This window comes from Heptranchias perlo, chromosome 1 (assembly GCF_035084215.1).
Source record: "Heptranchias perlo isolate sHepPer1 chromosome 1, sHepPer1.hap1, whole genome shotgun sequence".
NCBI classification, from domain to species: Eukaryota; Metazoa; Chordata; class Chondrichthyes; order Hexanchiformes; family Hexanchidae; genus Heptranchias; species Heptranchias perlo.
The window spans coordinates 180,108,479-180,136,328 of record NC_090325.1 but is presented as its reverse complement, the minus strand read 5'-3'; the positions used below and the strand labels follow the sequence as shown (position 1 = coordinate 180,136,328).

At 40.3% G+C, this 27,850-nt stretch overlaps 2 protein-coding genes across 3 annotated transcripts in view; one reads left to right on the top strand and one right to left on the bottom strand.

The window, feature by feature from the left end:
• The window catches only part of kiaa0232 (KIAA0232 ortholog), a 122,002-nt gene that overhangs the window by 24,125 nt on the left and 70,027 nt on the right, over positions 1–27,850 (top strand). The window lies entirely within an intron of this gene.
• On the bottom strand, positions 3,962–5,080 carry LOC137328227 (actin, cytoplasmic-like). The gene has a single exon (XM_067994321.1). The coding sequence runs from the start codon at positions 5,078–5,080 to the stop codon at positions 3,962–3,964; it is 1,119 nt and encodes a 372-aa protein (XP_067850422.1).

Genomic DNA, 27,850 nt, shown 5'->3' with positions numbered 1-27,850 from the left:
TGGTTGTTGGAGGCCAATCATCTTAGCCCCAGGACATTGCTGCAGGAGTTCCTCAGGGCAGTGTCCTAGGCCCAACCATCTTTAGCTGCTTCATCAATGACCGTCCCTCGATCGTAAGGTCAGAAGTGGGGATGTTTGCTGATGATTCAGTTCCATTCGCAACCCCTCAAAAATGAAGCAGTTCGTGCCTGCATGCAGCAAGACCTGGACAACATCCAGGCTTGGGCTGATAAGTGGCAAGTAAAATTTGTGCCAAGCAATGACCATTTCCAACTTAACCACCTCCCCATGACATTCAATGGCAATACCATTGCCAAATCCCCCACCATCAACATCCTGGGGGACACCATTGACCAGGAACCTAACTGGACCAGCCACATAAATACTGTGGCTACAAGAGCAAGTCAGAGGCTGGGTATTCTGCGGCGAGTGACTCACCTCCTGACAACCCAAAGCCTTTCCACCATCTACAAGGCACAAGTCAGGAGTGTGATGGAATACTCTCCACTTGCCTGGATGTGCAGCTCCAACAACACTCAAGAAGCTCGACGCCTTCCAGGACATAGCAGCCCACTTGATTGGCACCCCACCCACCACCTTAAACATTCACTCCCACCACCACCAGAAGCACTCCTGCTCATCCGGGTCAGTGCAATAAAGGTACGCACCTCAGGGATCCGGCCCTTCCTGCCTGCTTTCACCTGCTCCTGCTTTCACCTGACGTGAAGCGATGGGAAACCCGAGCAGGTAAGGTTAAATTCATTTTACTTTTGTAGTACACAAAAAAAATTAAGTAGTTCAACTATTTCCATGAGGTACATTGCCCCTTTAAATATCGGCCCGCCGGCTTTCAGTGGGGGTGGGACCTCCGGGTGTCTGTTGTGCGCACACATCCAAACGCGCCTGGATGAAACCCAGAAGTGGGCGCTTTGGAGCTGGGATGTGGTCCCACTCCAAAAAAGCTGCTATTTTAACCTCCCAACAGCCCCAACCCACCCATTCTTGGGAGTTAAAATTACCCCAAATATCTTTGGTCTTCCCAGTGGAGGAAATTTCTGCTCATCTAGTACTGGATGTCGGACTTGCAGCCTTACAACATAGAGATAATGGAGAGGTCGAGAGAGGTGGTGGTGAGGTAGAGCTGGGTTTTGTCAGCGTACGTGTGTAACCTGACGTGTTTTTGGATGATGTTGCCAAGGGGCAGCTTGTAGATGAGATATAGAAGGAGGTCAAGAATAGATTCGTGGGGGACACCAGAGGTAACAGAATGGGAAGAGAAGCCACTGGATAGATAAGAATGGAACCAGGCAAGGGCAGCCTCGCTCAGTTGGACAACAGAGGCGAGGCGTTGGAGGATGATGTGGTCAACAAAGGCTGCAGACAGGTTGAGAAGGTTGAGGAGAGAGAGAGAGAGAGTCCATCATAGTCACATAGGATATCATTTGTGACTTTGATTAGGGTCATTTCATGCTGTGGCAGGAGCAGAAACCTGATTGGAGAAGTTCAAGCATAGAGTTGCAGGAAAGATGAGCATGGATTTGGGAGGCGATAACATATTTATGGACTTTGGAGAGGAAAGTGAGGTTGGAGATAGGGCGGTAGTCTGCTAGGACAAGAGGCTCGAGAGAAAGTAAGTGTGGGAGAACATCTAGGGAGTAGTAATCTCAATATAAGTTTTAAGATCATTATTGAGAGATATAAATAATACAAAGAGCAATTAATAGATTAGGGGGAAAAAAGCCAAATGTGAGGGAATGAGGATGAAGCTGACGGAGGTAAACTGGAGAAAAATATTAAGAGGTAGAACAAAAACATACAATAATAAAGGTGAGATCAATGGAATTCAGGAGAAATTTATTCCACTAATAAGTAAGAACAAACTAGCCAAGAATGAGAAGCCATGGATAAATAAAGAGGTGATAAAATTGAATCTGAAGAAAAAGGCATACGCAAAGCACGTAAACAATAAAGGAGAGGATGGCAAAAGGAAATATGATGAGCTTAGGAAAGAGGTACAAAAGATAATTAGGAAGGCAAAGAGGAAATATGAAATGAAAATATCGACAAATATAAAAGAAATAGTTAAGTATTCTATAGGCATTCAAGTAACAAAAGGAGAATTAAAATAGAGAGAGGGCCACTAAGGGATGAGCAAGATCCCTGCTCATCTGGGAATACAGTAACAGAAATAGCTAAAAGTAGCAATGCAAGTTGATAAAGCCGTAAAGAGTGCAAACAAAGTACTGCAGTTCTAGAGGAATAGAATACAAAAGCAGGGAGGTAATGTTAAATTTATATGAAACCAGAAAAGATTTACAAGGATTTTAGCAGAGGAAAGAATGCAACTATTACAAAAGATTGAACAGGCTGGGGTTCTTTTCTCATAGCAGGATACAGGATAACGATCTTTATAATTATGACTGGATTTAGTGGGGTAGATGTGGAGAAACTGTTTCCACTCATGGATGAGTCCAGATCAAATTAAGAATTTAGGAGACATTTCTTCACACAGTGGTGAAAATGTGGAACTTGCTGTCACATGGAATTGTTCAAGCAGATAAGACTGACACATACAAGGGAGGCTTGAAGAATTTGGGGGCAGGGATGGAAGAGGTAATTAGAGTAGGAGGATGCTCGTGTGGCGTATAAACACTGGCATAGATCAGTTGGGCCAATTCGCCTGTAGATTCTATGTAAGATTTCTGCCTTCAGCCATCTAAGCCGTAAGCTCTTGAATTCCCTCCCTAAATCTCTCTACCACTCCACCGCCCTGTTCTCCTTTAAGACCCTCTTTCAATCCATCTCTGACCATGCTTTTGGTCACCCCTCGTAATATCTCCTTTGGCTCAGTATCGCTTTTTGTCTGATTAAGCTTCTGTGAAGCACTTTGGGATTTTTTTCATTTAAAGGCACTATATTCATGCAAGTTGTTGTGATTCATTTTGAGCCCCGAAGGAGGATATTTTGGACAGCGTATCAAGGAAAACAGCAAATACTGGGGCACATGGTTAGATTGGTTGAGGGGAAACAACTATTAAAGAAGGTATTGAACAGTTATGTTCTGGACAACCAAAGATGGGGCAGACGTTTACTTCAGTGTATTTCAGAGCACCATCTTATTGTTTAGTGAAGCCACAAGATTGCAGTGATGTGAGGAAGTTATGAAAATTTACAGAACCCACAATCAGCTTGGACTTAGTGGAAGAAACAGAAACACCAAAAATTATCCGGGAGTTGAAATAGCTGACAGAAAGAAAGGCAAACAGATAGCAATGATTCTTCACCTAACTCTTTCTGACCCAGAAGTTTTGAGAATTTCTTATATTTAATGAGAATTTATTGATTTGGGTCAGAAACGTTTTACACTTGACAGACAATTTTAAAAAAAGTGTACCTGTTGTTTCTTAAATAGGCAAAAACTGAAAAGTGGCACCTTTTTAATTTTATCTAATTCAGGTTACGACAATAAATTAACAAAATAAATAATCTTCAGATTAAATTTAAGTCTTCTAGCAGTACTAGTAACTTTAATGCTGGCAACTATGATCATGTAGGTTGGCTTATTTAAATATGCATTTACACTGCAAGTTTATCATTGGTGTTAAATGATTTCAACTTCACGCTGATGGTAAACTGACAGTGGAAATCTGGAGTCAAGGACCGATCTAATTCCAGAGGGTTGTGGAGGAAGACTCTCTGGAAAGGGCAGTCTTACACTAATTCGGTTTGACACCACATGGAGTGTAAATCCAGTGCGGCATCAAATCTGGTTTGCAAACTCCTTGGGGGGTGGGGTTGTCGGACCTCCTGGACACTTTGTAAATTACAAGTACAGTCGGATTGTGTTTGTAAGTAAACTCAATTCCTTAAGTTTGACCATTAAACAAAATTGGTGTGGGTTTTGGACTATTTATTAAAGTATTTGATCTTACGCAGTCAAAATTAGTCACATAACTAATTCCTAAAAACACCTTTTGTTAATGATAGCTGGCCCATAGTCTCTGTAATCATTACTAGTGACCCACATATCCTTAAATGCTGTCAAGCTAGTTAAAATTGAGGCCCCCATCCAAACAGAAAAATTCCTGTTTGGTGGCGCAATGACTTTAACTGGTAATCCACTGGGAACTTGGAGCTTAATCTCCTTCAGCAATCTTTCTTCCAGACCTGGGAAAAGAGTGGAACCACCAGATAGTAATATGTTGTTAAATAGATCTTTCCGCAAGCTTCTATCACATTTTAAAATACTGTTGTAGATCAATTTATGAATTCCAAGTTCCTCCAAACCTACGTTGGTTGTTGTGAAGAGTATTTCTGGCGCTTTGAAGAGTTCCTTTTGGATTGTGATCAGACTCCCATCAGGGAGTGTATATTCCTGTTGAATGTCGTCCGTATAATTTTTGCTCTCCAGCTTAGGATCAAGAGCAACATAGCACAATGTTTCCTTGATATTCTCGAAGGTCTCCTTATGGATTGTATTTGGGATATTGTGTCCACTTTCCAATAGGAGTCTCCTAACATTTTCAGTGATATCAGTTCCAGCCAATTTAAGTCTTTTGACAGCATCGGGCAGGTAGTAGCCTTCATAGATGGGTACAGCATCAGTTAATCCAAAACCACTGTCTAGGACTATTCCCCTAGTACGTCCTGACGCATAGAGTGCCAAAGTTGCAGGAATAGCCACATACATAGCTGGCACATTAAAACATTCAAACATGATTTCTGCCATCTTTTCTCTGTTAATGAAAGAAGTCAGTGGAGCAGCTGTCATCAAAACTGGCCTTTCTTTTGATTTGATATGAAGTTCAGATGCATAAATGTGTTTCCAGAGTTTCTCCAAATGCTCCCAAGAGGTTACCATGCCACGTTCAATAGGGTATTTTAAGGAGACACTGCCTCTTTTAGCCTGAGCCTTTTTTCCAAAATAAATTTCTGTTTGGGAAGATTCACGCATATTTCCCTTGACTTTGAAGGTACCTACAATGGATGGTATTACTGATGATGGAAAGCTGTCACCAACTAACCCGGATTTGCAAAGCCCAGATCCGTTATCTATGATTACATCGGTAATGTCCATCATTTGATGTGCAGAGAATCTTGTCACTTTGAACAACAAAAGTCTTACAGTGGATAACTTGCCTCTTCTGGACAAGCAAGCACACTGTAATTGCAACTAGCGCCGAGGACCTTTAGCAGCGTAGATCATTGCCATCAGATGACCCAACAATAGGTAGCTATGTGACCAGTGAAAAGAGCCACTTCATAATAACTGACCTTTCAATGACCTATGACTCATTGCTACACATATCAAGACAGATCAGCAGTTTTCATTCGGTATTATAAGAAGAAAACAATATATATGTAAGCTACCAAGTTCTGATTCTTATGGAGGTGGAAACCCTAGTGTGATGCCGAGGAAGCATCATGAATTGTCAGGGTGTTCTCCAGTTAAGTTGAAAATCATCAGTCCTTGGTTAGAAACTAGGTGGCTTAGTGGATCAGATCATTGTCCTTTCACTTGGGACCCTGATTTGAATTCCACCCCAGAGGCAAAATGAGCAGTCTAATTTCAGTTCATAATGCAGCACGTTTGCAGCATAAAACTTAAACAGCATTTGTCAGAGAGCCTGTAATATAGTCAGGGAAATGAAACTGTTACAATAATGTGGTAGATTGAGATTTTAGATTAAGGCCTATTGTATAGGTAGTGCAAATGGAGATTGTAATATGTCAATCAAACAAAGGGATGTAACTGATTTTATCCTCTCGAGAATTCATCTTGAATTTAACTTGTATTACAGTCATCCTTCACAAGTGGTACTTCAGAAGTGGTTACTCTAGATTGAAGTATATGCTAGTTAGTAAAAACAAATTTAAGTTGCAGAAAAGCAGAATGATTTGGAATTGGAATGTGATATATGGTTCTACAACATGATGGTCTTCTCCTTTCTCTTCTAGCTTATACATTTTACTGTCTTACCTTTAGGACCTTTTTAAGTAAAATGCTAAAAAGAAGCCTGTAGTACAGAATGTATAAACTGTAGCTAAAATATGAAAACTGTTGTTATGAACCTAAAAGTACGACCTGCAAAAATATCAGTAGGAAGGAAACTAAGGAATGAACTCAGCTAGTCTTTGCAATTTCTATAAGGAATTGCAAGGGAATCTATTAAAAAGAGACAGTGGTACATAAGATACAATGTGCAATTTTAAAAAAAAGAATTCCCCCTTTCTTGCAAGCCCTTTCCCCTCCTCAGGAAGACATTAACTTCTTGCTGGAATACAATTCCACTGGTCACTTGTCCATGTGGGCTTTATTCATGTGTAATAGTCAGCTATTTGACTCTGGGACATCGCAGGGAAGGCTGATTCTGTCCTTGCCTTTTGCTCACGTGCATTTCCAGCAGGGGTCAATAGTCATTGGGATTATAGTTGATTTTCTTCCCTTCACCCAGGAGCCCTAACGACATGTATAGCAGGGCTAATTTAGCATGAACTAAGAATAGAAGTAATGTGGCTGAGCTACATATGCTTTTACTAATTGAGCCATTGTGAGAGCCTTCACTTGTCAGCATTCAAGACTGGTGTGTATCATTGCAGCTAAAATAGTTAATTATTAACCCGTTGAGGGGGAGGAGTAGCCTTAATGATTAGAGATGAAATCACTTCAATGATAAAGGGGGATATAACGAGAGGTAAGCAGCCAACAGAGACCTTATGGGTTGAATTGAGAAATAGGAAAGGATCTAAGACCATAGTGGGAGTTGTATATAGGAGCCCTGGCAGCAGCTTTGAAGTGCTAGATTGTATAAATGCAGAGATTAGACAAGCATGTAAGAAAGGCATAGTGGTCTTAATGGGGGACTTTAACCTTCACATAGATTGGGAAAAGCAGACTAGCAACTGTCAGAAAGGTAGTGAATTTCTTGAGTGTGTCCAGGATAGTTTTCTACAGCAGTATGTCCTGGAGGCAACAAGGGGGCAAGCCATACTAGATTTAGTAATGAGTAATGAACCAGATTTAGTTAACGGCTTAACTGTGCGTGAACATCGATCCAATAGTGATCATAACATGATCGAGTTCAATGTAGTATTTGAAAGGGTAAAAAGTGAATCAGCTGCTAAGATTCTAGACTTGGGCAAGGCCGACTTCAATGGGATGAGACAGAGACTGTCCACAGTAAACTGGGTAAATCTGTTAATGGGTAAAACGACTGATGATCAGTGGGAAATGTTTAAAGAAACATTTAGCGTGATACAGAATCGGTTTATACCCCTGAGGGGCAAGAACTCTACTTTCCAAAAAAAACAGCCACGGACAACTGAAGAGGTAAGGGATAGTATAAGACGTAAGGAAAGGGCATACAAAAAGGCAAAAAATAGCACAGATCCTGTCGAATGGGAAAGATACAAAGATCAACAAAGGGTCACAAAACAGATAGTAAGGGCTACAAAAAGAGTGTATGAAAAGAAACTTGCAAGGAATATCAAAACCAATACGAAGAACTTTTATAGTTATATTAGTAAAAAGAGGGTGGTCAGGAGCAGTGTTGGCCCCTTAAAAACTGAAAGTGGGGATATTGTCATTGACAATGAGGAAATGGCGGACATGTTGAACAATTACTTTGCGTCAGTATTTACAGTCGAAAAAGAGGATAGCATGCCGGAAATCTCAAGAAAACTTACATTGAATCGGGGACAGGGACTCGATAAAATTAACATAAGTAAAGCAACGGTAATGAAGAAAATAATAGCACTAAAGAGTGACAAATCCCCAGGACCAGATGGTTTCCATCCCAGGGTTTTAAAGGAAGTAGGTGAGCACATTGCGGATGCCCTAACTATAATCTTTCAAAGTTCTCTAGATTCAGGAATTGTCCCTCTAGATTGGAAAATTGCACATGTCACTCTGCTTTTTAAGAAAGGAGAGAGAGGGAAACCAGGGAATTAAGTTAGCCTAACATCTGTTGTGGGGAAAATGCTGGAGTCAATAATTAAGGATAGGGTGACTGAACACCTCGAGAATTTTCAGTTAATCAGAGAGAGCCAGCATGGATTTGTGAAAGGTAGGTCGTGCCTGATTGAATTTTTTGAAGAGGTGACTAAAGTAGTGGACAGGGGAATGTCAATGGATGTTATTTATATGGACTTCCAGAAGGCATTTGATAAGGTCCCACATAAGAGACTGTTAGCTAAGAAAGAAGCCCATGGAATCGAGGGAAAAGTACGGACTTGGTTAGGAAGTTGGCTGAGCGAAAGGCGACAGAGAGTAGGGATAATGGGTAGGTACTCACATTGGCAGGATGTGACTAGTGGAGTCCCCCAGGGATCAGTCTTGGGGCCTCAATTATTTACAATATTTATTAACGACTTGGATGAAGGCATAGAAAGTCTCATATCTAAGTTTGCCGATGACACAAAGATTGGTGGCATTGTAAGCAGTGTAGATGAAAACATAAAATTACAAAGCGATATTGATGGATTAGGTGAATGGGCAAAACTGTGGCAAATGGAATTCAATGTAGACAAATGTGAGGTCATCCACTTTGGATCAAAAAAGGATAGAACAGGGTACTTTCTAAATGGTAAAAAGTTAAAAACAATGGATGTCCAAAAGGGACTTAGGGGTTCAGGTACATAGATCATTGAAGTGTCATGAACAGGTACAGAAAATAATCAAGAAGGCAAATGGAATGTTGGCCTTTATATCTAGAGGACTAGAGTACAAGGGGGCAGAAGTTATGCTGCAGCTATACAAAACCCTGGTTAGACCGCACCCGGAGTACTGTGAGCAGTTCTGGGCGCCGCACCTTCGGAAGGACATATTGGCCTTGGAGGGAGTGCAGCGTAGGTTTACTAGAATGATACCCGGACTTCAAGGGTTAAGTTACGAGGAGAGATTGCACAAATTGGGGTTGTTTTCTCTAGAGTTTCGAAGGTTAAAGGGTGATCTGATCGAAGTTTATAAGATATTAAGGGGAACAGATTGGGTGGATAGAGAGAAACTATTTCCGCTGGTTGGGGATTTTAGGAGTAGGGGGGCACAGTCTAAAAATTAGAGCCAGACCTTTCAGGAGCGAGATTAGAAAACATTTCTACACACAAAGGGTTGTAGAAGTTTGGAATTCTCTTCCGCAAACGGCAATTGATACTAGCTCAATTGCTAAATTTAAATGTGAGATAGATAGCTTTTTGGCAACCAAAGGTATGAAGGGATATGGGCCAAAGGCAGGTATATGGAGTTAGATCAGCCATGATCTTATCAAATGGCGGAGCAGGCACGAGGGGCTGAATGGCCTACTCCTGTTCCTATGTTCCTACTTTTCTAGGTTGCTGGGGGGAGGGCACTAGTTTGAAAAGATTAACTTAGTTGCATATATGATGTGAGAAGTCAATTGTCTGAGGCTGGGCTTTCTATTGCCTGGAAAACTGGCTTTTCAAGTTACTGTTTAGCTAATTAAAATATGATTTCTAAGCATGGTTCCACCTTCAAAATGTAAGATGGGAGCATAGGTAACCAGAAGGTTTAAAATTCAATTTTATAAGGGTTTGCGAACATGGAAAAAGATATAGGGTTGGTTAGATCAGGTAGAAAAAAAGTAAACTGAAAATTTGTTAAATACAACACAAAGAATAGAAGGGAATGAAAGAAACATCAAGGTAAATGAAAATAAAATTAGTAGTTTGGAATTAATTTGGGAATCTATTGTTTGCATCGCTTTATTTATAGCATTTTCATCATCATGGTTCATTAGCTGATCAGAACTGATCTGTCCAGTGGGAATTTCTCCAGACCTCTTGGGAGTAGGGTTAAAAGATACTGGAATCAGCACATTGAATGGATCATTTGTACATTGCCTCTGAAAGATGCTAGAACTGTAACACATAACTGCAGAAGGAAGATGCTATTATGCTCTACTGTTACATTTGATATCTAGTATTCTAACACTTCAGTTATGCTGGTTTGGTTTTGTTGCGTATGTTAATTTGTTCGTGCATTGTAATAGTCCATGGATAATGTCAAGTTAGTTTTACTTATTATTAAGTTGTGCCAAGGTACGGTGAAAATAAAGTGGTGATACTTGTCTGTATATACTTTCAGAATTGCTGGTTGTGATCTTTCCTCTTTGGATTTTGACATAGGACTTGCTATGTCCATGGCAATATAAACTAAATGGTACAATTTTAAAGGGGGTGCAGGAATAGAGAGACCTGGTGATGTATGCCTTTGAAGGTGGCAGGACAATTTGAGAAGGGTGCAGGAACAGAGAGACCTGGTGATGTATGCCTTTGAAGGTGGCAGGACAATTTGAGAAGGCTGTTAAAGGCATAAGGGATCCATGGCTTTGTAAGTAGAGGCACAGAGTACAAAAGCAAGGAAGTTACGCTAAACCTTTATCAAACACTGGTTAGACCCCAGCTGGAGTATTGTGGCCAATTCTGGGCACTGCACTATAGGAGGGATGTCAAGGCCTTCGAGAAGGTGCAGAGGAGATTTACTGGAATGGTACCAGGGATGAAAGACTTCAGTCATGTGGAGAGACTAAAGAAACTGGGGTTGTTTTCCTTAGAGCAGAGAAGGTTAAAGGGAGATTTAATAGAAGTGTTCAAAACCATGATGGGCTTTGAAAGAGTAAATAAGGAGAAACTATTTCCAGTAGCAGAGGGTTGGTAACCAGAGGACACATTTAAAGTAGTTGGCAAAAGAACCAGAGGTAACATGAGGAAAAAGAATTTTACGTTGCAAATGCACTGCCAGAAAGGGTGGTGGAAGCAGATTCAGTAATAACTTTCAAAAGGGAATTGGATAAATATTTGAAGGGAAAAATTTGCAGGGCTATAGGGGAAGAGCAAGGGCGTGGGACTAATTGGATAGCTCTTTCAAAGAGCTGGCACAGGCACGATAGGCCGAATGGTCTCCTTCTCTGCTGTGTCATTCTATGCTAAAATTACAATTCCATAATAAAATATTTTACTCAAGACATCAATCCCCAAATATTTTTTATATAGATTTGGAATTGTTTATTTTTAACTTGTAGTCCTGAACTGTATTACGGACAAGTAAAATTTAATATTGCACATAGGTAGCTTCGTAAACCTGTATGGAAATTATATCTGTGCTTGGATTTAATACGTTTTATAAAAGAGATTCTTTCTGTCCCCACCCCTTTCTCTGTGCTAAGGTTGCTTTTCTGATGTATAGGCATCTGTCATTTGCAGAAATCAATTATTGTGTTTGAGTTTCCAAATCAAGGTACTGAGAAATAAACACGCAAAGTGTTTCTGTTCACCAAATATGGAATGTACATTCTTTCTGCAAGGGGACACATTTACCCAAGTGCAAAGCACAAGTTGGCAGAGCCCAGGCTTACGGTCCCTGTCAAGTGTGTGCAGCTAGGACCACCCTTCCTGTTAGGGTATTGGTTTGCAGGGTTATTTGGAGGGAGTGGGAAGAATCTCAGTCCATAATGAGAGATCTTACCCATCCATGTTTCATTTCTCAATTAATCAACAGTGCCCTGGAGAACTATGGACCTGCCTGACTCAGCTATCAAGTTACTGAGTGTATTAAGGGGTGACGTGGTTTCAAACTAGGATTGTCAGGCATGTCATTTTGGAGCCACCCCAAAGAAATGTAAAACATAGGAACAGAAGTAGGCCATTCTGCCTCTCAAGCCTGATTTCATCAAACTTACTTTCTCTCCCCCAAGATGGCATTTCATTCATTGCACACAAAAATCAATCTAGAAATTAAAAGACTTGGATGTATCACGCATTTGTCCTTTATGCGAAAATTGTCCATTACACTTTTACCTGATTGGCTCAAATTTCCATCACCCGTTAATTATATTGATTTCTCAAATGCAGTGAAGTACTAATCAAATTGCTCACATTTTTTCTAAGCTGCCAATCAGGAACTAGCAACTCACAAAATGAACCAATAAAATGGCTCAAACTATTTTTTCCAGCTTCTTCAGTAGTCATGGTAGGCTAAAAAATTATATTTTATAAGATATGAAAACTTAAATAATTTACAAAAAAAATTTCAAGATACCCATAAAATTGAACTGTCAGATATCCATTCAATAAGATTAGGTCCAGAGGACAAATTTGTCTCAGTGGGCTGGAGCTGGAATTTTGCTTGTTTTCCAGAGTTTGCTTTGTACATGTGTGTCTTCCTTCCCCTCACCCCCTCACCAAATTATTTTTGACCCACTGCAGAGGTACTGTTTCTTCCCCTATTTCGCAAGAAATGGAGTGGCCAAACTTGAATTGTGTTCACTCCTGTCCAGCACCTCTAGCTTGCTCCCCATGTTTAAAAATGTTTTCATAGCCTTTTTAAATGGTATTTCTCACCTGGTTCCTGCTGTTTCTTGCCATTCCTTGTTGCTACTCTGTGCTCCTTTCTTGTTCCTAACCATCCGTGATACCCAACCTGTGGTCCATATCTAGTCGTAACTGCTACTAGACCTGTATTCAAGACCAAGTCTATGTCCTGGACAGCTTTGAGTTCCACACCCTAGCACCTTCCAATCCTCATTTTTCCCTCTATGCTTCAAGACCTCCCCAGTGCTTCCAGAACCTATCTATGCATCCCATGAGCTCCCAGCCACCTTCTCTCCCCACATTGCTCAGGACTCCTTCAGTGTTCCCAATATCCATTCAGTCCCTACTCCCAGTCCTATCCATCCCACTCTCACGTCCAGCGGGTTTTCATTGCCAGTGCCACACCAGTACTCTTTGCTTCAGTGCCCAACCACCTCCCTGACTGCTCACAGGCTCCCTTTGCCCCTCCCAGACTTTCAATCTATTGTTCTCCCACTCTCCAGACTTCCTTTGAATCCCCATGGTTCCATTGCTTACACCCCACCCAGTGAATACGCTCATGCCCTTGATCGCATTCCCTATGCTTCACCATCCCCTCTTCTGATAGCATGCTCCATCCCATTTGCCAACCCCCCAACTTAACTCCCTGCTTTCTCCTGATCTCAACTTCCGTATAGATATGGCCTGGCCCTGCCTTTTGTCTTACCTGCACATATTGCAACACTGTCCAGGCAACCTCTTCCCATCCACTCAGAGAGATAGACACTGCAGCGATAGAAAGGCAATAAAATACAGAGAAAGGGGCATAAAAATAATTAGAGAATGGCCAACAAGCAAAGTGACAGCGAAAGAAGAAATCTAGAAAAGAGAAGGCTGAGGGGTGACCAAATAGAGATCTTTAAAACTATGAAGGGGTTTGATAGGGTAGACATAGAGACGATGTTTCCACTTTTGGGGGAGACCAAAACTAAGGGCCATAAATATAAGATAGTCACCATAAATCCTGTAGGGAATTCGGGAGAAACTTCTTTACTCAGAGAGTGGTTAGAATGTGGAACTTGCTACCACATGGAGTAGTTGAGGCGAAAAGCATAGTTGCATTTAAGGGGAAGCTAGCTGAGCACCTGAAGGAGAAAGGAATAGAAGGGTATGCTGATAGGGTTAGATGACGAGGGGTGGGAGGAAGCTCGTGTGGACCATAAATGCCGGCATAGACCAGTTTGACCAAATGGCCTGATCCTGTGCTGTAAATTCTATGTATGTAAATACAATTTCTGTTTTGTTTGTGAACAATGCCACAGGAGACTAAATATATTATGCATTGTGAGTTTCATTGTATAATACTCCTGTCATTACAACATGGTATATCCTACAACTCACTATGAGCAGTGGCATGGTAGGTCTGGAAGTATTTCGTTGTAATGTTTAATTATTCCTGGTGTGCGTAAAGAAAATAAGACTGTAGATCCTCTTTTTTGGTCTCCAAATTGATCCCTTTAATCCATTTGCTTTCCCTGGTTAACAGGTACGGAAGATGGCCATGAGATAAAATTAAAAATTATATATATTATAGCATTGGTATTTGACAGCTGCTTTAGTCTTTATAGTTGGTAGGTATTGGGTGGGAGGCAGATTAAGAATATTTAAGTCAGACTTCCCATTCACACATCTCTCTTTGCTGCTTCTATTGCAGAGATTAATTATGTCACATTCTCCTGTAATGCCTCAGAAATGCAAATTTTTGAAACAGCCATCTCAGTTTATTCATTTGTGTGAACACCCTGAATCAGTATTTGTGTTGAAAATGGAAGTAAACCACTGGGGCATTGTTCCTTTAAGAGATTTGCATCATATGGGAGCCATTTTAGTCTCCGTCCCTGCTGTACATAGAACCTTATTCTGAACGTTACTTCAGTCTTTTTTATTTTGTCAGCAGCCGTTTCTTCCGCTGTCAGAATTTTAGAAAAAAATCTTCACTATTTTGTCATTCTTTTTCAGTTTATTTTTATGTTGCTAAATATAGTTTTTTTTTGTTAAAAGTTTGAATCAATGCAAATTTTTGTTGAGTTTAAACTTCTGTAAAGCTACTAGCATTGACTTCAAGTCTCAAAATATTCATGTTTGAATTGTTGATCGAGACTTCTGTTAACTATATTGTTGCGTTGGCTGATTGCTTTTCTGGTCAATTTGACCTTGATTTTGGTTGATGCCAGAGCCCAGTTTAAAACTTTTATGTACACAATGTCTGGGCTTGGAGAAAACATTTTCATTGTCTTCTGAAACTGCCTGATTTCCAGAGGTGTGTAGCCTGTTCCAGATTAAACAGGGCTTGTTCTGAGTGGTTTATTCCCTGGAGGGAAATGTTGAAGGGCAGTTAGTGTTCCACACGTTTGCTCATCTCCAGGGAATATAACTCAAGTTTACCCAGTCTATTTTATAATTTAGTCAGTTCATTTGCAGGTATCATTCTGGTGGTTTGTTACTGGACTTTCTCCAAGTGCAATATATCTTACCTTGGCTGGGTATCCAAAACTGTTCATAGTATTCCAAATGAGGTCTGATCAGTGCTCTGTATAACTGCAGAAACTAGCTTTTATATTCTATACCTATGCTGAAGGCTAGGATCCCAGTAACCTTTGTGAAGTTATAGAAGTTACAACACAGAAACAGGCCTTTCAGCCAACCAATCCGTTGCTTATCCTCCATACAAGCAAATAGTTCTAATCACATTTACCCGTACTGTCATTGTATCCATTCAACCGCTTTGCCTTCATCCACCAAGACAGTCCAATCTTGAATGTTGTCTATCTCAACTACTGTAGCTGGAAGTAAATTCCACAGCCTCACAACTCTCTGTGTAAAGAAGTTTCTCTTTCCCCTTGCTGTAAATCTTTTACATTTAATATTGTAATTTGATGGCTTTTTACACCTTAGCTAGTGTTTAATGACTTATGTACCTGGATCCTTAAATTCCTTTGTTTATCTATTCCGCTATGTGCTTCCCCATTTAGATTGCACTCCATCTGTCATTCTTGTGTCCAAAGTATACTACCTCACACTATGTTACATAAGATATAAGAGCAGGAGAAGGCCACACGGCCCCTCGAGCCTGCTCCGCCATTCAATAAGATCACGGCTGATCTTCCACCTCAGCTCCACTTTCCCACCCTATCCCCATATCCCTTGATTCCTTTAGTGTCCAAAAATCTATTGATCTCAGTCTTAAATATACTCAATGACCGAGCATCCACGGCCCTCGGGTAGAGAATTCCAAAGATTCACAACCCTCTGAGTGAAGAAATTTTCCCTCATCTCGGTCCTAAATGGCCGACCCCTGATCTTGAGACTATGATCCCTTATTCTAGACTCTCCATCCAGGGGAAACAGCCTCTCAGCATTTACCCTGTCAAGCCCTCTAAGAATTTTATACGTTTCAATGAGATCACCTCTCATTCTTCTAAACCCCAGAGAATATAGGCCCATTCTACTCAATCTCCCCACATAGGACAACCCTCTCATCCCAGGAATTAATCTAGTGAACCTACATTGCACTCCCTCTAAGGCAAATATATCCTTCATTAGTTAAGGATACCAAAGCTGTACAGAGTACTCCAGGTGTGGTCTCACGAGAGACCTATATAAGTGCAGCAAGACCTCCTTACTCTTATACTCCAACCCCCTTGCAATAAAGGCTACATACTATTTGCCTTCCTAATTGCTTGCTGTGATTCCTGTACAAGGACACCCAAATCCCTCTGAATACCAACATTTCTTAGTTTCTCACCTTTTTAAAAAAAAATATCCTGCTTTTCTATTCTTCCTACCAAAGTGGATAATTTCACATTTCCGCACGTTATACTCCACCTGCCACCTTCTCACCCACTCATTTAACCTGTCTATATCCCTTCACAGCTTCTTTGTGTCCTCCTCACAATTTACTTTCCCACCTAGCTTTGTATCGTCAGCGAACTTGGATACATTACAAAATATATCAATGACTTAAATGAGGGGACCATGTGTAAACAGCTGAGGCCCAAGCACTGATCCTTGCGGCACCCCACTAGTTACAACTTGCCAACCGAAAAATGACCCGTTTGTTCCTACTCTCTGTTTTCTATCCGCTAACCAATCCTCAATCCATGCTAATATATTACCCGCAATCCAATGAGCCATAATCTTGTGTAACAACCTCTTGTGTGGCACCTTATCAAATGCCTTTTGAAAATCCAAATATACTACATCCACTGGTTCCCCGTATCTACCCTGCTAGTTACACCCTCAAAAAAAAAACTCTAGTAGACTGGTCAAACACGATTTCCCTTTCATAAAACCGTGATGACTGCCTAATCGTATTCTGATTTTCGAAGTGCCCTGTTACCACGTCCTTAATAATAGATTCTAGTATTTTCCCTAATACTGATGTCAGGCTAACTGGCCTATAGTTCCCTGTTTTCTCTCTCCCTCCTTTCTTCAATAGCAGGGTTACATTTGCTACCTTCCAATCCACAGGGACCATTCTAGAATCTAGGGAATTCTGGAAGATCAAAACCAATACATCCACTATCTCTGCAGCCACCTCCTTTAAACCCCTAGGATATAGACCATCAGGTCCAGGGGATTTGTTGGCTTTTAGTCCCATTAATTTCTCCAGTACTGCTTCTTTACTAATCTTAATTGCTTTAAGTTCCTCACTTTCATTAGACCCTTGGTTCCCCACTATTTCTGGTATGTTTTTTATGTCTTCTACTGTGAAGACAGATACAAAAAATATTTGTTTAAGGTCTCTGTGGTCTCTGCCATTTCCTTCTTCCCCATTATAATTTCTCCTGTCTCTGCCTCCAAGGGACCCACATTTTACTTTTGCTAATGTCTTCCTTGTTACATTTTTATAGAGCTCTTACAATCTGTTATATTTTTTGCTAGTTTACTCTCATATTCAATTTTCTCCCTCTTTATTAATTTCTTGGTCATCCTTTACTGATTTCTAAAACCCTCCCAATCCTCAGGCTTACTACTCTTTGGCATCACTGTATGCCTCTTCTTTTAATCTAATGCTATCCTTAACTTCTGTAGTTAGCCGCGGTTGGATCACTTTTCATGTGGAGTTTATATTCCTCAAGGGAATGTATATTTGTTGAGAATTGTGAATTATTTCTTTAAATGTTCGCCATTACTTATCTACCATATCTTTTAATCTAATTTCCCAATCTGCCTTCGCCAACACGCAGTATTAAACTGCATCTGCCATTGTTCTGTCCACTAACTTAACCTATCTATGCCGTTGTGCAATTTTCTGCACTCCAACACATTTCACTGATTCTCCTAGCAAACTTGCATAACTTTCCCTTTATTCGCAAATCTAGGTTATTTATATATAGAATTAAAAGCTGGAACCCCAGCACCAATCCCTGGGGACACCACTTGTTACTGCCAATTGATCCAAGGAGATCCCTGTATTACAATTTTGCGCTTCTACTCGCACTACAAGATTGGCTGTAATTCTGTGCGCCTCTTTTAGCTGACAATCTTCTGTGGAACCTTATTAAGTGCCTTTTTGAAGATCCATGTTTATGACATCCCTTGATTCTGACTGTGTCACAGAGCTCTATTAGGTTATTTGGACTTTGCTCCAAACCACACTAACTTTCCCTTTACTTTCTATAGGCTTTTTTTGGCTTTCTCTGATGGTTTATGCTAATTCCCCCACCATGAATGTTAAACTCACTAGCCTGTAGTTACTTGGTTTGCTTCTTCCTCCCTTCTTGATTAAGAGTGTAACTTGATTAAGAGTGTTTCTAATCTTCTGGCGCAAACCTCAAATCCAGAGAATTATGGATGATCATGACTACTGCGTTCCCAATTTCCTCATCTATTTCTTTTAATACTCTTGGGTAGAAAGTATTGGGCTTGGAGATTTATCCAGATTCAGTCACACTGTTTAATTTGTTACAAATCTGAGATTAATTTCTCTTAACAAATTGGTATGCTAAAATTTTATCTTCAGCCACTTGCTTCCTTGTTAGAAAACTATAATTTTATTGATTACAAAGCTTCAACGTTTTTGGTGAAGGGATCCAAAGACATTTGCCAAACCAAGCATTTGCTTGTTTCATTTGATTTAAAAAAAAGATAAAACCAGCACAAAATAGTGTTCTGTTAACTGGACAGTACTGCGTATCTTTTGTTATTTAGGAAATTTGAAAGTACAGTAATTCTAATCCAGCTACATCATGTCCCAAAGTACAAAGAGTTTCTGTTGATACTGTTTGTGAGGCAGTTATGTGAATAACTTGCATGATTTTACGCAGTATCACACTCTTAATTTGGCAACTCAAGCCAGCAAGTACTTTGGGTTCACACACAACGCAATAAGTGCTTTTGGGTTGGCTACTGGCTAGATCACAGAGCATACTATATATACTTGTGAGTGAGACCAGAAATTTGGATCATCTTATACAGAAGCCATTGTGATGGATGATACTGCAGCTCATTCTTTAAGAATGTGCTTGCCTGCTTTTGGAGTCTGTAGTGCCCTATTTCTCTCTGGCTCCTGCTTATTTCTTTCCCTTCTCTCTGGCTTTGGTCTCCCACACCCATATCTGTGCGCAGTGGTAGCAGTGCATAGAACATTCAGTGCAGTTTAAGGTATAATCTGCTCTCTGCGCACCAGCAGTGGCTAAGGCTTTTTGTATGTGGGCTGCTGGCTTTCGGTTGGAAAGTGGGGTGGCCGTCTTGTTTGTGGGTCGTGTTGTGTGCAAATAGAAACTGTACTACTTTTTATATTTACTTTGTTATTTGAAAATGAGAGAGAATAGTCAAAGATAAAGGTACTTGGCTGGGGGGAAAGAAAGCCAATTTCATTGAGACAAAAAGGGAACTAGCCCAGATAAATTTGGAAGAAAAATTGACAAAGAAGAAAGACATTGGTCAAGCAATGGGCAATGTTCAAACAGGACATTAGAAAACTATAATTTTATTGATTACAAAGCTTCAACATTTTTGGTGAAGGGAGCCAAAGACATTTGCCAAACCAAGCATTTGCTTGTTTCATTTGATTTTAAAAAAAGATAAAACCAGCACAAAATAGTGTTAAGAGAAATTAATCTCAGATTTGTAACAAATTAAACAGTGTGACTGAATCTGGATAAATCTCCAAGCCCAATACTTTCTACCCAAGAGTATTAAAAGAAATAGATGAGGAAATTGGGAACGCAGTAGTCATGATCATCCAAAATTCTTTGGATTTGAGGTTTGTGCCAGAAGATTAGACACTAGAAAGTACAGTAATTCTACAGAACTGAAATTACTGTACTTTCAAATTTCCTAAATAACAAAAGATACGCTTAAAGTACAAACTAGACATATTCCTGGAAGAAGTACGGGGATGCTGCAAAAGCTGGAATTCTTTGGTTGAGTAGAGAAATTCAAATGAAAATGAAACTTTTCTGACAAATGAATGGCTAGTGGGAATAAAAGGGTGGAAGAGGAGGAAGTAGAACAATTAGATATGTTAACTATAGATAAGGAAGTAATGCTGAATAACTTAGTAGAAAGTGAAAAAGGCACCAGACCCTGATAGAATGCATCCTAGAATGCTGAGGAAAGTCAGAGAGGATATAGTAGAGACTTTGATCACAATCTTTCAAACATTCCTGGATATGAAAGTTGTGCTAGAGGACTGGACAGCCAATATAACACCACTATTTAAAAAGAGGGAAAGGGTGAAACCAGTTAACTATAGACCAGTCAGCCAAACATCAGTAACGGGTAAGCTTCTAGAGGCCAAATTCGGGTTAAAATGAACACTCGTTTAGAAAGACGTGGGTTATTGAAGGACAGCCAGCCTGAATTTGTAAAAGACAAGTTGTGTCTGTCAAATTTAGTGGAGTTCTTTGAGGAGATTAAATAACGTGTTAGAATCATAGAATCGATACAGCACAGAAGGAAGCCATTCAGCCCATCGATCCAGTGCCGTCTGTTTGTAAGAGCAATCCAGTTAGTCCCATTCCCCTTTTTTCCTGTAGCCCTGCAATTTTTTTCCCTTCAAATGTTTACCCAATTCCTTTTTGAAAGCGACCATTGAATCTGCATCTTTCAGGCAGGCATTCCAGATCATAACTACTCGCTGCGTAAAAAAGTTTTTCCTCATGTCGCCTTTGGTTCTTTTGCCAGTCACCTTAAATCTGTGTCCTGTGGTTCTTGACCCTTCTGCCAATGGGAACAGTTTCTCTTTATTTACTTTATCTAAACCCTTCTTGATTTTGAACACTTCTATCAAATCTCCTCTCTGCCTTCTTTGCTCTAAGGAGAACAACTCCAGCTTCTCCAGTCTATCCACGTAACTGAAGTCCCTTATCCCTGGAACCATTCTAGTAAATCTTTTTGTCACCCTCTCGAAGGCCTTCACATCCTTCCTAAAGTGTGCTGTCCAGAATTGGACACAATACTCCAACTGTGGCCAAACCAGTGTTTTATAAAGTTTCAACATAACTTCCTTGATTTCGTACTCTATGCCTCTATTTATAAAGCCTGTCCTGCCACCTTCAAAGATTTGTGCACATATACCCCCAAGACTCTCTGTTCCTGCAACTCCTTTAGAATTGTACCCTTTACTTTATATTGCTTCTTCTTGTTCTTCCTGCCAAAATGTATCACTTTGCACTTCTCTGCATTAAATTTTATCTGCCTTGTGTCCACCCATTCCACCAGCCTGTCTATGTCCTCTTGAAGTCTATTACTATCCTCCTCACTGTTTACTACACTTCCAAGTTTCGTGTCGTCTGCAGATTTTGAAATTGTGCCCTGTACGTCCAAGTCCAAGCTCTTAATATATATCAAAAAAGCAGTGGCCCTAGTACCGACCTCTGGGGAACACCACTGTATACCTTCCTCCTGTCTGAAAAACAATCGTTCACTGCTACTCTTTGTTCCCTGTCCCTTAGCCAATTTTGTATCTTTTATTCCATGGGCTTCAATTTTGCTGACAAGCCTATTATGCGGCACTTCATCAAACGCTTTTTGAAAATCCATATACACCACATCAACCGCATTGCCCTCATCAACCCTCTCTGTTACCTCATCAAAAATCTCAATCAAGTTAGTTAAACACGATTTGCTTTTAACAAAACCGTGCTGGCTTTCCTTTTATTAATCCACACTCGTCCAAGTGACTATTAATTTTGTCCTGGATTATCGTTTCTAAAAGCTTCTCCACCACCGAGGTTAAACTGACTGGCCTGTAGTTGCCGGGTTTATCCTTGCACCCATTTTTGAACAATGGTGTAACATTTGCAATTCTCCAGTCCTCTGGCGTCACCCCCGTATCTAAGGAAGATTATGTCCAGCACCTCTGCAATTTCCACCCTTAATTTCCTCCGCAACCTAGGATGCACCCCTTCCAGACTGGGTGACTTATCTAATTTAAGCATGGCCAACCTTTCTAGTACCTGTTCTTTATCAATTTTGACCCCATCTAGTATCTCAGCTACCTCCCCATTTACTGTGACTTTGGCAGCATCGTCCTTGATAAAGGAATTTTCAAAAGTCATTTGATACGGTGCCACATGTGAAGCTTGTTGATAAAATTAAAGCAGTGTTGGGACAAGTGGTCTACTCAAAATGATCTGAACGTGGGTAAAGGGTCGCATTATCAAAATTTATAGACGATACAAAAATAGGGAACGTGGTTAACTGTGAAGGGGACTGTATGCAACTTCAGGAGAATGTAGACAGGACAGCAGACTGGGCAGATAGATGCCAAATGATATTTAATGTGGAGAAATGCGAGTTGATGCATCTTGGGAGGAAGAATATGGAGAGGAAATATTCAGCGAATAGGACATGCAGTATAAGAGCAAGTGGATAATGCTAAACCTATAGAATTCATTGGTTAAGCCAAAGCTACAATATTGTATCTGGTTTGGCACACCTTACTTGAGGGAACAAAAGAGATTTACTAAGGATGATACCAGGTACGAGAGGCTATCGTTATGAAGAGAAACAATAGAAACTGATGCTCCTTACATTAGAGCTGAGAAGGTTAAGAGGAGATCTGACAGGTGTGCTCAAAATTATGAAATTAGCAACAAGTATTATAACCTATCTCCTTATTCATTTAACCTTCACATATAATCATTGGTATAGAAGGAGACCATTTGGCCCATCATGCCTGTGCCAGCTCTGTGGAAGAGCTATTCATTTTGTTCTATTCCCCTGCCCCTTCCGCATATCCTTTTAAATTTTTCCTTTTCTAGTATTTACCCATTTCTTTTTTAAATGCCTTTTATGGATTTTGTTTCCATCATTGTTTCTGATAGGCCATTGCATTTCCTAACAGTCAAAACCTCTTTGTTCTTTTGATGATTATCTTAAATTTATGCCTGCTAGTTTATGCACTCAGTGATCAAGGAAAATGGTTTTTCCCTATTTACTTTACTTTTATGAATTCTTGTCACTAAGATTTGCTAAGTATATGAAATTTTCACACCAACTTGAACTGTGGAAACATTTAGCAGTAAAACTATAGATTTTGAGTTGTATAACACTAGGCTTGAAACCTGGTGATTACAGGTCTGATTGACGCTGTTGACGACTGTGGTGGTAGCAGTTTGAGGTGATGAACTCTGTTGTAGAAGGAGAATATTGGCACAAGATTAAAGTGTATTAGCTGAAGTGTGATTGCTCTTAAAGAGCATAATGGTACTGTACCAATATTGTAAACAGATATAGTGTCAACACTGAAGTTGTATTACTTCTCCAGCTCTGTTGCATTTTTTATGGAATCTGGAAATTATTGCGATTATAAAGATTTGCATTGTAAATGGACAATAGAAGAACAGCTTGAGACATAAAACTGAAATGAAAATGTGATATGTATTTGTGAAGAACAGATTCTGAAGGAAATACAATGAAAAGACATTTCTGCATGAATTAATTTATTGGAATTAATTCAGTTATGCTGTGCTGAGGAATTTGTGGACCCCCGTATCAGTGAGTTTATGATACTATGAGGAAAGCAGGTGGGTGTAGAGAGGGAAAGTTTTTGAGTAAGATGCACTTGGTATTCTGAGTGGCTGGTTTATGAGTGGCATTGTAGAAACTTGGGGGCAAGTTTACCTGCTGCCCCCTTTCATGGAAAATGTTATATGGTTCAGTCACGCTAACATCAGTCTTTGAAAAATGTAATGTTCCTTACACAGATCTGTTGTGAAAAGGTAACGTAAAAGGCTGCTGTGTTAATTTTGCATAGTTTTTCAACCAAACTAGCTTATTGCTCTATTTACTCAGTTTTACAGGGTAATGGTAGCTATCGTCACCAGATCTTAAATGTTAGTATGGTTAATTTTGGTATGACAAAATATAAAAATTGTTTAACATTTTGTTATGGTTTATGCATCATAGATTTTGTCAATTTTAGGGTCTTTTGTATGGCTGCAGCCAAGAAGATAGATGCATTTAAGGGGAAGCTAGTTAAAGTACACGAGGGAGAAAGGAATAGAAGGTTCTGCTGATAGGGTTGGATGAAGAGGGGTGGGAGGAGGCTCATGTACTGGCATGGACCAGTAGGACCAAATGACTTGTTTCTGTGCTGTACAGTCTGTGTAAACACCTTAGATTAATTCAAGATACAGTTAGATGGCATGTTTTGAGCTGTTTTTTCCCCCTGGATGGATGAGCTAAGGTGGGCCAAACAGTCTTCCTCGTCTGTATTTATCTTCTGACCTTAAGTATGATGTGGAGATGCCGGTGATGGACTGGGGTTGACAATTGTAAACAATTTTACAACACCAAGTTATAGTCCAACAAATTTATTTTAAATTCCACAAGCTTTCAGAGGCTTCCTCCTTCCTCAGGTGAATAGTGTGGAAAAATAGTGTGGACCTTAAGTATGTTTGCAATCATTACATAAGAAGTTTCACTTTTTTTTAAATTGTAGTTATAAAATCACAAGATAATTGAAGAGGAGGATGGCTATTTAGCCCATCTTAGTTCATCCATCCAGAATAACTGTACAGTCCCCCATCCCCTCCACGGCATCCAATCATTTCTTAAATAATTCCAGAATTTTCACTTCCACCACTCTATCCAGAAGTCCTTTCCATGTATTGATCATGCTTTGTGTGAAAAAGAACATCCTGATATCAATCGTAAATTTGCCTTCCACTAGTTTGAACTTATGTTCCCATGTCTCACTCTCGACCCCACCTCTTCTCCATCACAAAGACCACCTACTTCCACCTTCGTAACATCACCTGACTCCACCCATACTTTAGCTCATCCGCAGCTAAAACCCACATATGCCTTTGTCACCTCCAGACTTGATTCCTCCAATGCTCTTGGAGGCCTCCCAAGCTCTATCCTCCATAAACTTCGGCTTATCTAATACTCGCCTGTATCCTGTCTCCCACCTATCATCCCTGACCTTGCTGACCTACATTGGCTCATAGCCTATGATTTTAAAATTCTCATCCTTATGTTTAAATCACTCCATGACTTCATCCTCCCTATTTCTGTAATCTCTATCAACCCTCTCACCCAAACTCTCTGTTCTTCTGACGTCAGCCTCATATGCATTTCCCCTCCTTACACCCCTCCGTTGGTGGCCGTATTTTCATCATCTGTGTTCCTTTCCTAAACCCCTCTGCTTCTTCACCTCCTTCTCCTTAAAACCCTTCTTGGAATCAACCTCTTTGACCAAGCTTTTTAGTCACCACTCCTAATCTGTCCTCCTTTGACTTGTATTCATTTTTTCCCTCATGCCTCTGTCTAAGTAAAAGGTACTATATAAATGCAAGATGATTATGATTGATTTAATAATAATCCAGGGTTCAGGGGACTCCTCTCCATCAGTTGTTATGCTGGAACAGCCAGAATGGAAGGAGACACAAAATGCCATATCTCTGGGCAGCAAATTGGCAGGGTTTTGTTGTAAACTGCAACAAATATTTTTCTAAAAGAAATAATCAGTGTACTTTGAACAAAAAGTACTTCTCTAGGTTTGCCTTCTCATTTAAGTAATTGTAGGATAGAGGAAGTACGTGTTGGCTGGAAAACCACTAATCCCATTATTCTAGAGGTTGAGAAGAAGGAATGCTCTACTATTATTATTTATCACTATCCCAGAAGGTAATTCTTCTGCCATTTTGTATCTTTCGCATTCAAAATCCACGTGGACTGATTTTAGAACAGTTGCCCAGGTTTCAACAAAAAAATGTTGAGATTAGATCACCCTTGTATCATAGCGATGAATCCATCAAGTCCATTGTTTGACCCAAAAAGAATGCGTCCTGCCGTTTAAAAACTACTTTAGTAAGGTTTAACTAGAGTGATACTAGAAAGGAAAACAGAATGACCTTTTGATAAATTATGCATATGCTAATTTCAATTACATTAGTGGCTGCAAATTAATTTATACTGTTTTCACTGGGTTAAATTATTTGTACAGTTAATGCAAATAAGTACATTGACAGGCACAAAAAACTGCTTGATTTTTTGGTTGGGTTAAAGTAATTTCCTTTTTAACTAGCTGCACTGAAATTTCCCTTCTCAGTAATTGAATTTAGCATTACAACTCTTTTATAGGGGAAATGGCTGCAATCTTAAATATGTGAGTTCTTTGTGTAATGAAATGATTATTCACTGCCATTTGGAGTTAATAGTTCTACTTGTTGAGCATGGCAATATCTCTCAGACCCTCATGAGTGTTCCCAGATAGCAGCCTCACTCCCAAGTCCCAGTTTTCTGCAGCTATTGCTTCCCACATGCTAATCACAAAACTAAAGAAGACAATGTTGGTAACTTATCAGATGTAGGTGAGGAAGCTGAATTTGAGTCAAGCAGCATACCAAAGTTCCGTACCTCTGGGCTTAGCCAGAGGTAGCAGCAAGGGAAGTTGATTGAGTTGAGGCCAGTGGTGCAAAGGTGTTTGTGGGAGCCAAGGAGGATGACTGACAGTTAGCTGGAGGACATTTCAGCCAATCTGCTGTTTTTCTGATTTTAAGACCTAGAAGAGTATGGCCATAGCTTTGGGGTTCACGGAGGAGGTGAAGAAGTAGACCTGGGTGTTGTTGGCCTGCTTGATTTTTCTTTGTGATTGGAATATTGGTGATCCAGGCAAGGCTGTATTTAATGCCCATTCCTAGTTTCCCTGAGAAGGTGGAGGGGAGGGGAGGGGGGGTGCGGGGGTTCTCTCCTTGAACTGTTGATTCCTTGTGGTGATGGTGCTCCCACAATGGTATTAGGTAGGGAATCCCAGGTTATTGACCCAGTGACAATGAAGGAACAATGGTACATCAAGTCAGGATTGTGTATGACTTGGAGCGGAACTTGGTGGCATAGTCTCAGGGGAGGTAGATGTTGTTGAAATAAAATTGGTTGCAGTGCATTATGTAGATTGTACTTACAAGTGGAAGCTATACCATACTTTGAGAGAATGTCACCAAGGGATGGCATTTAAATGATAATAAAGTGGCCAAGGCTGGAGCCCAGGGCTACAGTAGAGATAATCATGAGGGCACAGGAGGAAGGCAACTTTAGACCCATGATGTTACAGCTACGATTGGAACCATGAGCAAACCACACCGCAGAGCTGGACTGTGGAAGACAGTTATTTGAGGAGGATGGTGTGGCTGGAGGTGTCAAAGACAACGGAGAACAAATAATAACCTTGGTCACTCTCCGAAAGGATGTTGTTGGTGACTTTGACCAGGGCGGTCTCAATGCTGTGAACAGGGCAAAACTCTGATTGGAGGGTCTTTCAAGGGAATGATGGGAGCATAATTGCAATACAATGACTTTCCAAGGACTTTAGACAAAGGGAAGATTTGAGATGGGTTTATAGTTAGAGAGAATGGAGGGGTTGGGAAAAGTTTTTCTGAGGAAGGGGTGATAATGGTTTTGAGCAACATGGGGATCTTGGATACATCAGGTTGGTAAATATGGGGCTAAGAAAATAGCTGGGATAAGAGGGAATTGAGGGATGAGATGGTGGGCTTCATAAATAAGATAAGTTTAGGAAGAGTTGTGGAGAAAAACTCTGGAGTAAAGAAGAACGGAAAGATAAGTGAGGAAGCAGTGGAATGGATTATCTTCGTTTTTTACCCAAGGAGTCCATGAGCTCCTTCCATTTGGTGTCCGAGATGATGATAGATGGTGAAGTGGTGTTAGTGGTTGAGGGGAGAGGTTGGAGGAGATGGGTAGCTGTGGCGAACAGTTTGGGATTCTTACTGCTCATAGATCATCCTTGAAAGTATGTGGATTTGGCAATAGAAATTGTAGAACGTAGCACGATTGAGCCATATTGAATGATGGACACAGGCTGGTATGTTGTCAAATGCAATCAAGCTTACGCTTGTGAACTTTGGTCATAGAAATGGCCGTTGTATGAATGGAATGGTGGGGAATCAGAGACCATCTTTGATCCAATGGAGGCAAGGGTGTCAAAGGAAGAGGTGAGGTAATTTTGCAGGCATCTATCTCATCATGAGTGGAGGAGCAGAGTTGGGAGAATTTGAACATGAGTGAA

Bases quoted from the DNA above. Each gene is read 5' to 3' on its own strand.
- LOC137328227 (XM_067994321.1), bottom strand. From the start codon at position 5,080: ATGATGGACATTACCGATGTAATCATAGATAACGGATCTGGGCTTTGC.